The 10,123-nt window shown below is 50.6% G+C and overlaps 1 protein-coding gene and 1 long non-coding RNA gene across 3 annotated transcripts in view; one reads left to right on the forward strand and one right to left on the reverse strand.

The window, feature by feature from the left end:
• The window catches only part of Spint2 (serine peptidase inhibitor, Kunitz type 2), a 23,539-nt gene extending 19,497 nt beyond the window's left edge, over positions 1 to 4,042 (reverse strand). Inside the window, exon 1 of the mRNA XM_034508219.2 lies at positions 3,628 to 4,042. Coding sequence (XP_034364110.1) covers positions 3,628 to 3,733 — 106 coding nt within the window. The 5' untranslated portion in view covers positions 3,734 to 4,042. The remainder of the gene's footprint in view (positions 1 to 3,627) is intronic.
• On the forward strand, positions 3,918 to 9,699 carry LOC143441730 (uncharacterized). 2 transcript variants are annotated; one of them, XR_013109378.1, is made up of 3 exons: positions 3,918 to 4,052; positions 8,147 to 8,190; positions 8,435 to 9,699. It is a non-coding gene; the product is annotated as an uncharacterized LOC143441730 (long non-coding RNA). The 2 variants fall into 2 exon arrangements; XR_013109375.1 differs by having other exon boundaries at positions 8,147 to 9,699.
• Positions 9,700 to 10,123: the final 424 nt, after the last annotated feature.

A 10,123-nucleotide genomic window follows, 5' to 3' on the forward strand; every position in this document is an offset into this window, starting at 1 on the left:
AATAACAAATTTAAAAAGTACACCAAGTGCTTGCCTAGCATATGTGAGACCCTAAGTTAAAACCCCAGCCCTAAAAAAAAGAAAAAAAAAAGAAAAAGAAAATACAGGGCCCTTTAAATACCAGGGAGCAAAGCATTTAAGGAAGTGATATGCTTGAGTGCCTGAGGTCCAGCCATAACCCAAGACATAAGGGCAGGCAGGTGTGTGACGGGAATGTGGAATAAGAGACTTGAGAAGTGTGTGTCCTATTTCACAAAGGTTCTTGGCTTTGGCCCATGGGTGCTATGTGTGAACAGGCCTGTATTCTGGTCAGGTTCTATCAGACCTTCACATTATCAGGCAAGGCCCCCAAATTAAACACTTTAACATTACAAATTCCCAACTCTGGAAATCATACAATTATCATTAAGTTGTGACAGCCTCCTGGGGTGAATCTCTATGGATCAGCGTCCCCCTGTTTGCCTGCTTTCCCACATATAACCAGTGGGACACCCTTCCCACTGCCCTCAGCTACCAACCCCAGCAATGTCAGATCACAGAACCTCAATCACACCCATGCAAACACACAACCCTCAACAGCCTGCTGTCTGTACCTCCATCCAACTCACACCCTCTCAGTTCATCAACCTCTTTTCTGAACCAAAAAAAAAAAAAAAAAAAAAAAGCCACAATGGAGGTGCACACTTTTAATCCCAGCACTTGGGAGGCAGAGGCAGGGGGATCTGGGTCTGATGCCAGCCTGGCCTACAGAGTTCCAGGACAGCCAGTGCTACAAAAAGAAACCCTGATTCAACAATAAATAAATAAATAAATTTAATAAAAAAAATTAAGATTTTTATGTCTTAGTACTTTTTCTGCATGCATATATCAAAACCATATGCATAACTGATACCTGAGAAAATCAAGAGGGCATGGAACCAGGGCTATGAATGGTTGTGAACCATCATGTGCTTAGTGGGAACTGAACCTGGATCCTCTGCAAGAACCCTGAGCAACCTCTCCAGCCCCCTATAAGCCTTCATGATAGCTTTCTCTAACAAGAATCTAGACCCGTGTTGAGGATTGGTTCTAATGCTTTGTCTATTTTGGCTCCGCAAAAGCCTCACTTCCAGACTTGAGGGTCCCTGCCCCAGCTGGCTTCAGTTGATAATAAAGAATACAGTCAATGGCTGGGCAGAAAGATGGAGGCGGAACTTTTAGATTGTGTGGGCCAGAGGCCGGGAAAGAGAGAAAAGACAAAGAATTGACATAACAGAAAAGGAAAAAGATGTTTTTAAAGGCCCACTGGCATGCTGGGTCTGGGATAACAGAGATGAAATATATATTTTAAAAGGTATTAACTCAAGAATCTCGGAGGGGGATGTTTGTTAGCCTCGGGGAGGAAGAGAAATGTTCAGCCATTGAGATAGTCAAGACATATCAAAATGTGCTTGTCTTTCCTTCTGGTGGGTAGTTGAACAGAGACCCACTGGGAGTCAAAGCAGTTTAACTAACTCACTGCTACACCCCTGCTTCTAGACCCCTCTCCCTTTAACTTCCCCAAACTTCTCAAGGCAAAAAGATGTCCTCAAGAGTAGACGGTTCACTACCCACCATCTGTCATCTGCTCCTCCTCTCCACAGTCCTTCCCAGGGCTCACGGCCTAGGCTGTGTTTACTTGTGGGGATTTCCATTCAGACAAAGGAGCCTTGTTTTCTGTCTGTCCTCCAGTGACCTTGTCTTCCACATCCCATCAGTAACAGGAACATTTAGATTCCTTCAGGAGCCCAGTGTCCTCACCTAGGCTCAGTGTCCACTCTATCTAGTTTTCTAGTCTTTCCTTCTAGAACCTCAACTCTAACAATCTGCTGGCCATCCCTGCCACCTTCCCACTGACCCTCAGCCACTGGTGAAGATAAGATTCTATCAGTGGCCTTTCAGAATCACTCCTCCACTTGTTTTGGTGGCACCGCACAGCTAGAATGTGCCAGAGAAACACCTCACCTGAATACATGACTGTTTGCTGAGAAAAACCAAACGAGCAGACACCCTCCTCCCCCTCAAAAAAACCTAAACCTATCAAAACTGGAGCCTCTGACGAAGCTGCTGGAGCTTTCAAACAAGCAGCACGAGAGGTAAGGAGGGCAGCGGCGCACCGGCCTGACGGCTAGCGCACTTCACAAAGGTCAGGAGGTCTAGCCTGTACAGAAGGACATGGCCTCAGCAATTGCTATGTGTGGCCTTCCAAAGGCCTGTGATGTCACCACCACATCAGGCTGGTTCCAGGCTTAGACGACGAGTCACAGGCCAGGTAACTACAGGTACAAGGCGACATTCTGTCTGTAAAGGCTGCTGGAGTCTGGCTTATACAACAACCATCAACCCCTGTGCTTCTGACTCTGGATCTCCCAGAGCTGAGCCTGCCCCACTGGCTCTTGGCATTCATAGTAATTCTTGTTGCTGCCCCAGTCTTAGACACAGGAATAAACCATCCCTCAGAAGCTGCCACGAGGGATGGCCTGGCCTGGCCACCACACTTCCTGCTTTCTCTTTCACCCAACACTCTCCCACTAAGGCCTTGGGCCTAGTGGCTGTGACCACTTCTCCCCTTCCTGACTTCTATTCCAGCCCCGGGGGTGGGGTGGGGGTGGGGGGACAGTCTTTTCCTTGATCTCAACCGATTCTACTCTAGAATCTCACTACTCCCTCCCACTACTTGGGACACTGGTCCCAAGGTCTTGGTATGGCTGCCACCTCCTCATTCTACCTGTTAGGGCAGGTGCCGCCCTCCTTAGGTTATTTCCTGCGCTAAGTACCCGTCACCATCTTCTATCACTGTTCTTATCCCACTGTCAGTTGTCCCCGCCTAGTTACTCTTTGGCGAGTACTCTGCGCGTTATATGTTGGCTCCCACTGGAATCTGCGAATGCAGGAACCTGTCGGCCACGACACCCACCTTACTGACACTCGGTGGCGGCGGCAGGGGATTCAGTGAGTTTGCTCAATCAATGAATTCTTTCAACAGAGAACTTTTCAAAGAGGGCTAAGGCGTGTCTGAGGCAGTTAAAAGTTGTAACAACACTAGAAGAAGCAAACCCCGGCTTCTGGATGCCAATACCACACTCTGAGACCAGATGCTCCTGCACTGGCAGGCACCTTGGGAGAGTTCCTCCCTTCCACCGCTGCCGCTTTTCTTCTTTAGGACGTCACGGATACACGGTATCAACAGGTGTCTGAAGAGACTTTTCCCTGTACCCAAAGCTGCCGACAAACAGGTCTCCCGAACAAATTTCCACCTTCGGAGGCCTGAATGCGCTCCCACCCCACCCCACCCCACCCCGGACTTTCTTTGGCCAAGCAATTTCCGCTTCATGGAGCTCCTCTCCCACTTCCAGCGCCACGCCTTCCCGGGTCAATACACCTCATCCCCGTCCCTTCCTCCTTCCTTCTCTAAGGGACACTTTGCTAACCCTTACGCCTCCGCGCTCGCTATGCTCCGATGTGTCCCTAACCTTTCCACCCCTCCACCTGCAGGTCTGGCTCCACTGCCACCCTCACCACCCCCAAGGAGCCTTTGCGCACTGAGTACCCCACCTCAGCTGCGGCCTCCTCAATCCCCGGCTCCCGGATCCCCCTCCTGGCCCTCACCGTGGACGTCTAGGTCTCGGCTGACCGCCTGGGCCCCGGAGAGAAGCAGCGAAGCTAGCAGGGCCAGGAGCGCCCGGCCCCGCCGCGGCTCACACAGCTGCGCCATGACCTGCCGGCCGCGCCGCGCGCCAGGCCTCGGGCCGCTGGCCGTTGGGGGGGTCTCGCGAGCAGGTGCGGGAAAGGCCGCGCACGCGCACTGCAGGCCCGCGCCTTCAGGTGCGGCTTCGCCCCGGGGATAGGACTTCGAGGCGCCCGGGTCCCCGGAAGCCCCTTTTTCTGGCTTTTGGCGCGTGCGACGCCTTAGTTGCCTCCCAACACGGTCCCTGGACGCCCAGCAGCACTCTGCGACTCTCCCCAGACCAGGAAGGCCTCCACCCGGTCGAGGGGCGCTACGGCGAATGGCGGACGCTGGGACACAAGAGAAGGTGGCACCCAGGCTGGGGGTGGGGCGCACCTGGCGGGGCGGGGTGGACGCGGCGCAGGCGCGGAGGACCGGCACCTGGCTCAGCCGCCTGCACCTGGCACCGCCCCCGGCTCCTGGGAGGAGGCGTGGTTGGCATTGACCCCGCCCCCAACCGGACCTTGCGGGAGGGGTGGGTTTGCGGAGCCTTCTCGCCTTTCCGAGTGGGCTTTGGCCACGACGTCCCTGCACCTTCGTGCTTGCGCTGCGACTATGGCAAGAGACACAAACTTTTTGGAAACCTGTGGCTTTCTGCCCGCTTTGCTTTAGCTTTCCTTTAGGTGTGAGGGATCTATCCTGCCGAAATTCCTCGTTCTCTGAGCCATAACCAAATGTCCTGGATTCAGCAGTGACCAGGCCAGTTTGGCCTGTGTGTCGTCAAACAGGATCAGCCCGTAGTAGTGATGCGGAAGCAGAGGGAAGAGTGATCAGGAATGCGATGGGGAAATCCTAGAGTTGAGTGAGCACGGGTTGGGACAGTGAAAATCAGGGCATGATCAGAGCCCACACAGGTTTCCTATTTAGTGCGACTGCCAGTTAGGCAGGACACTGCCTGGAAAGAGGTGACAAGTCCCTAAAACGGCAGGTTTCTCTGGACCCTGTACAGAAAGACAAGTACAGCTATAAAGAGGTGTTAGGGTGAGGATCAGAAACTTACCTAGGATGAACAGACCTGAAAGAGGGAGGGACACGGGGACTGGACTGAGTACCACACCCAAAGGAGACTTAGGAACCGCTACCACAGAACCAGGGTGGGCTTCTGGAAAGAAGCTCCATTTAAACTGGATGAATGGGGCGGGACTGACAGGATGCAGAAGATGACTAGCAGGAGAATTAAGATGATCACATTATCATTGAAAATACCGCTCTTGGGCTGGCAAAGAGGCTTAGTAAATACACCTGCCACCAAACCTGAAGACCAGAGTTCGATTCCTGGTGCAAACATGGTGGAAGACCAGAACTGGTTTCCTGAAGTTCTCTGACCTTCACACACTATCCATGGAGCCTGCCAGCCCACATACACACACATACATGCACACACCCACACACACACACCACACACACACACACACACACACACACAAATGTGTTTAAGAAAAATAAAATAGCATTCTGTAAACAAAGTAGGCCTGGTTGCACAGCCTGTATTCCCGGCACTGTAGATGGGGAAACAGGACGAGGATAGTTCACAGCCAACCCCAGTAGCAAGTATCAACCCCTACCCTCAAAAGCAAAACCACCAGGTGTGGGGAGTGATTCACTTGCTAGCCCGCTCACCTAGCATGCAGGAGGCCCTGAGTTGGACTCTGGGCACCACACATATGCCAGCCTTCTTGGCATATACCTGTAACCCCAGCACTCAGGAGCTGGGAGCCAGAGGACCCAAGCAAGAGTTCAAGCTTGTAGTCAGCATAGCAAACTCAGACCAGCCTGTGATTCATGAGACCCTGCTAAGCAACAGAGAAAAGAAATTTAAAAACCAGCCAACCAAACACCAAGCCTAAACACTGGAAGGTGGATTGGAGGCTGGAATGGAATGAGAGTCTGGGAACTGGCCGTGGAGAAAGGGCTATGTATGAGAAGCAAGCCGCAGTAACTGAAGGCTGAGGCAAGGGACAAACACAGCATGGGGGCAGCAGAGAGGTTTGGTTTTTTTTTTTTTTTTTTTTTTTTTTTTTTTTTTTTTTTTTGTTTTTGTTTTGTTTTGTTTTTTTTGTTTTGTTTTTTTGTTTTTTCAAGACAGGGTTTCTCTGTGTAGCCCTGGCTGTCCTGGAACTCACTCTGTAGACCAGGCTGGCCTCGAACTCAGAAATCCGCCTGCCTCTGCCTCTCCTCTGCCTCTCTGCCTCTCTGCCTCTCTGCCTCTCTGCCTCTCTGCCTCTCTGCCTCTCTGCCTCTCTGCCTCTCTGCCTCTCTGCCTCTCTGCCTCTCTGCCTCTCTGCCTCTCTGCCTCTCTGCCTCTCTGCCTCTCTGCCTCTCTGCCTCTCTGCCTCTCTGCCTCTCTGCCTCTCTGCCTCTCTGCCTCTCTGCCTCTCTGCCTCTCTGCCTCTCTGCCTCTCTGCCTCTCTGCCTCTCTGCCTCTCTGCCTCTCTGCCTCTCTGCCTCTCTGCCTCTCTGCCTCTCTGCCTCTCTGCCTCTCTGCCTCTCTGCCTCTCTGCCTCTCTGCCTCTCTGCCTCTCTGCCTCTCTGCCGCCTCTCTGCCTCTCTGCCTCTCTGCCTCTCTGCCTCTGCCTACCAAGTGCTGGGATTAAAGGCGTGTACCACCACTGCCTGGCGAGGTCCCTTTTTTTAAGATTATTTTATGTGTATGGGTGGTTTGCTTAAATAACTACCACATTTGTGTGTGCCTGGTGCCCACAGAGACCAAAGAGGCATTAAATTCCCTATGACTAGAGCTGTAACTCTAGCTGTGCAGCACTGTGTGGGTGCTAGGAACCAAACCCCAGTCCTCTGTGAGAGGCGCTCCTTGTTTTGTGACTGGGTCTCTGGGTGTAACTCTGGCTATCCTAGAACTCTATATGTAAACCAGGCTGCTCGAAGACTTACGGAGATCCACCTGCCTCTACCTCTAGAATACTGGGCTTAAAGTTGTGCACCACCACAGCCAGCCCATAGATAATCTTATGATTAGACACCTGGGTATGGTGGAAGCCAGGGCCACTGTCACCATTGTGTTGCAGAAAAAACACAAGTGTTTGCCTTAAGCAACTAAGATAGTTTTACGCCTGCCAATTTCTTTATCTTGCCCAGAACTCTGATCCCCACCCACCCTTCAAGCTTCCCTCCAACTCCTACTCTGTGCATGTAAACAGCCCGAAGTGACCGGAGACCTGGGTGGGGAGAAAACACCATTCATTCACCCACTGAAGCATGTACACTCAGCACACATTTTGAGTCAGGTCCTGCTGTAGATGCCGAGAAGGTACAAGCATGAACAGATCCAGGCTCTGTTAGAAATCGCCATGAAGGGGCTGGTGAGATGGCTCAGCTGTTAAGAGCAATGACTGCTCTTGCGGAGGTCATGAGTTCAAATCCCAGCAACCACATGGTGGCTCACAACCATCTGTAATGAGATCTGATGCCCTCTTATGGGGTGTCTGAAGACAGCTACAGTGTACTTACATATAATCAATCAATCAATCAATCAATACTTTTGGGCTGGGGTGAGCAGGGCTAGAGCAAGCAGAAGGGAAGAGGAAAAAAAAGAAATCACCATGAAATGATGGCATCCGACACTTGCTTTGGAATACTCCTCTCGTGGGCTCGGTACCCAGCCTTAATTCTTGCAAATAAGAAGGAGAAGGATCATGATGAGTGTCAGGTCAACCTGCACTACATAATGAGGTCTCAAAAAAAGTCAAGACTGAGCATGGTAGTGTCCACATCTAACCCCAGCACTCAGACCCAGATGCAGGGAGATCTCTGTGAGTTTGAGACCAACTGTTCTACACAGCAAGTTCCAGGTCAGCCTGGGCTACACAGTAAGACCCTGTCTCAGGAGGGGGTCAGGGAGGAGGAGGAACAAGAGTCAGACAGCTGAGTCAGTTGGTAAAGTGCTTGGATTTCCAGCTCAGAGACTGAGTTTGATCCTCAGGGCCTATGTAAAACGTTGGGCTGCATAGCAGATTGACTGTAAGCCCAGTGCTAGGGAAGCAGAGGCTGAGGGGCTGGGGTGTGCTGGCAAGTCAGTCCTGACAGTCTCCAGATTCAGTGGCAGACCCTGTGGCAAAAATAAATTGGAGAGGCTGGAGAGATGGCTCAGCGGTTAAGAGCACTGACTGCTCTTCCAGAGGTCCTGAGTTCAATTCCCAGCAATCCCACTGTAATGGGATTCGATGCCTGTTTCTGGTGTGTGTGAGGACAGCGACAGTGTGCTCAATGTATAAAGTAAATAAAAAAAGAACTTAGACGGAGAGCCACCAAGGATGACATAGAGCTCTGGTCTTGGAGTGTAAGCCTGCACGTTTACACTCACCGGAAATGAAACAAACTGATTTCCCTGTTAGAGTTACAGATAATTGCCTAACAGCTCTTTATTCTGGTTACTTTTGTTTACAGACCAGCTGGTCGTCATGTCAGTGAAAACTGGCCTATTTGGAAAGGTTAGCTGTCATCTTTGGAAAAGACGGGTTTGTGGAGACTTACCGTGAGTAACGAGGGCTGTGCTGGGGCTGAACCCAGGCCTCCCAGGGCGCTGTTGCGTGCTAGGCGAGAGCTCTCACAGATGTTTGTATATTCTTTTTTTTTTTTTTAACTTTAATTTTGTTAGGCACACTGGCACACACCTTTAGTCCCTGCAGCTCTCTGAGAGCCCTGCTTCATCTGTTTCCACCTTATTCCTTCTAGATTGGATCTCTCAGTGAACCTGGATCTAGGTTGGCAGTCTCCTGTGTCTTCCGCCCAGAACTGCACTGGTCTATATATCCAGTCTCAGGCTCAAGAACATTCGCACCCTGCCTTAAGATAATAATAATAATAATAATAATAATAATAATAATAATAGCAGGAGGACCCAGGGAGAAGGAGGGGACGTGGCTCTGAGATGGGGTGAATAAAGCATATTACCCCCCTGGATGGAAGGGTCCTTTAGCACGGATTTGTTTGGAATTGTGCAATGTGTCCTAAGAATGACTTTTTAGAGAGGAGGCAGGTTCAGATAGGATCTTTCTATGTAGCCAACAATGGCTTTCTGTGTTTATGTATTTGTGTGCACAGACATGTACTTATAGGTAGAGGCCAGAAATCAATATCTGCTGTTTTCTTCAATCTACTTCCACCTTATATTTTGAGACAGGGTCTCACACTGAACCTACAGTTTGCTGATTCTGGTAGACCATTTGGCCAGAGAACCCCAGGTTCTCCTTGTCTCTAACTCTCTAGAACAATTGCTACATACAGGCAGGCACTTCATACCCAGCTCTTTTTTTAAATGTGTATAAGGGTTTACCTGAATGTATATATGCATACCATGTGGTGCCTGGTGCCCTTGTAGAGGTCAGAAGAGGGCGTTAGATCCCGTGGAATGGGTATTACAGATGGTCGTGAGCCATGTGGGCTCTGGAAGCAGGATCTGGGTTCTCCACAAGAGCAGCCAGTGTTCTGAACCTCTGAGCCACCTCTCCTGCCCCCACCAGGCTAACACGTGGGGGGATCCTAACTCAGGTCCTCCTGCCTGCAGGCCAGCACTGTACTGACTACAGCAGGTCTTCAGTCCACTGTGTCCCCTTCTGCCTGCGCCCAAGGCACATGGCTCCCACTGGCCTTTACTACAGTGCTGGTTGAGAAGCAGACAAAAAAGCAAATGGGTAAATCACACACACACATATATATGCATGCATATACATATATATATATATATATATATATATATATATATATATATATATATATACCTTGAGAAAGTGTTGCTGTGTGGCGCCGAGCTTAGGGCAGACTGCCTGCTCACCACCAGTGAGGCTTGAGCTCACTCAGATGCTTAACAATAAAGGAAGTGTGGTTCTTGCTACTTCTGGCCAGGGTAAGACGACTTGCAAAGCCAGGATCTTCCCTGACACCCTTGGTAACATTGCCATCCACTTTTCCTTGTCGTGTAATAAACTGTAGACACTGTACTTACTGCACTCACTGCCATTGCTACAGTGTGAGCGCCGGGGAAGACTTTGTTCTGAGCTAATACAGTGCCTGACATAGCACACGCTTGTGCACGCCCAAGTGCTGAGTGTTTTTCAGGAACCCTTGGAGGCCAGAAGAGGGCATCAGATTCCCTGGAACAGGAGTTACAGGTGTTTGTGAGCCACGGGGTGTGTGTGTGCGTGTGTGTGTGTGTGTGTGTGTGTGTGTGTGTGTGTGTGTGATCTGAATCCAGTTCCTCTACAAGAGCAGCCGATGCTCTTAACTGCTGAGCCATCTCTCCAGGTCTCCTCACCTCCCATGTTTGAAGTAAATCTCGAATGTAGCCCAAGTTGACCCTGGATTTTCATCTATCCCCCTGCCTCAGCCTCTCTTGTACTGTCTTTACCACCCCTCCTTAGTAGC

The sequence above is a fragment of the Arvicanthis niloticus genome, chromosome 1, assembly GCF_011762505.2.
Source record: "Arvicanthis niloticus isolate mArvNil1 chromosome 1, mArvNil1.pat.X, whole genome shotgun sequence".
In the NCBI taxonomy this organism is placed as follows: Eukaryota; Metazoa; Chordata; class Mammalia; order Rodentia; family Muridae; genus Arvicanthis; species Arvicanthis niloticus.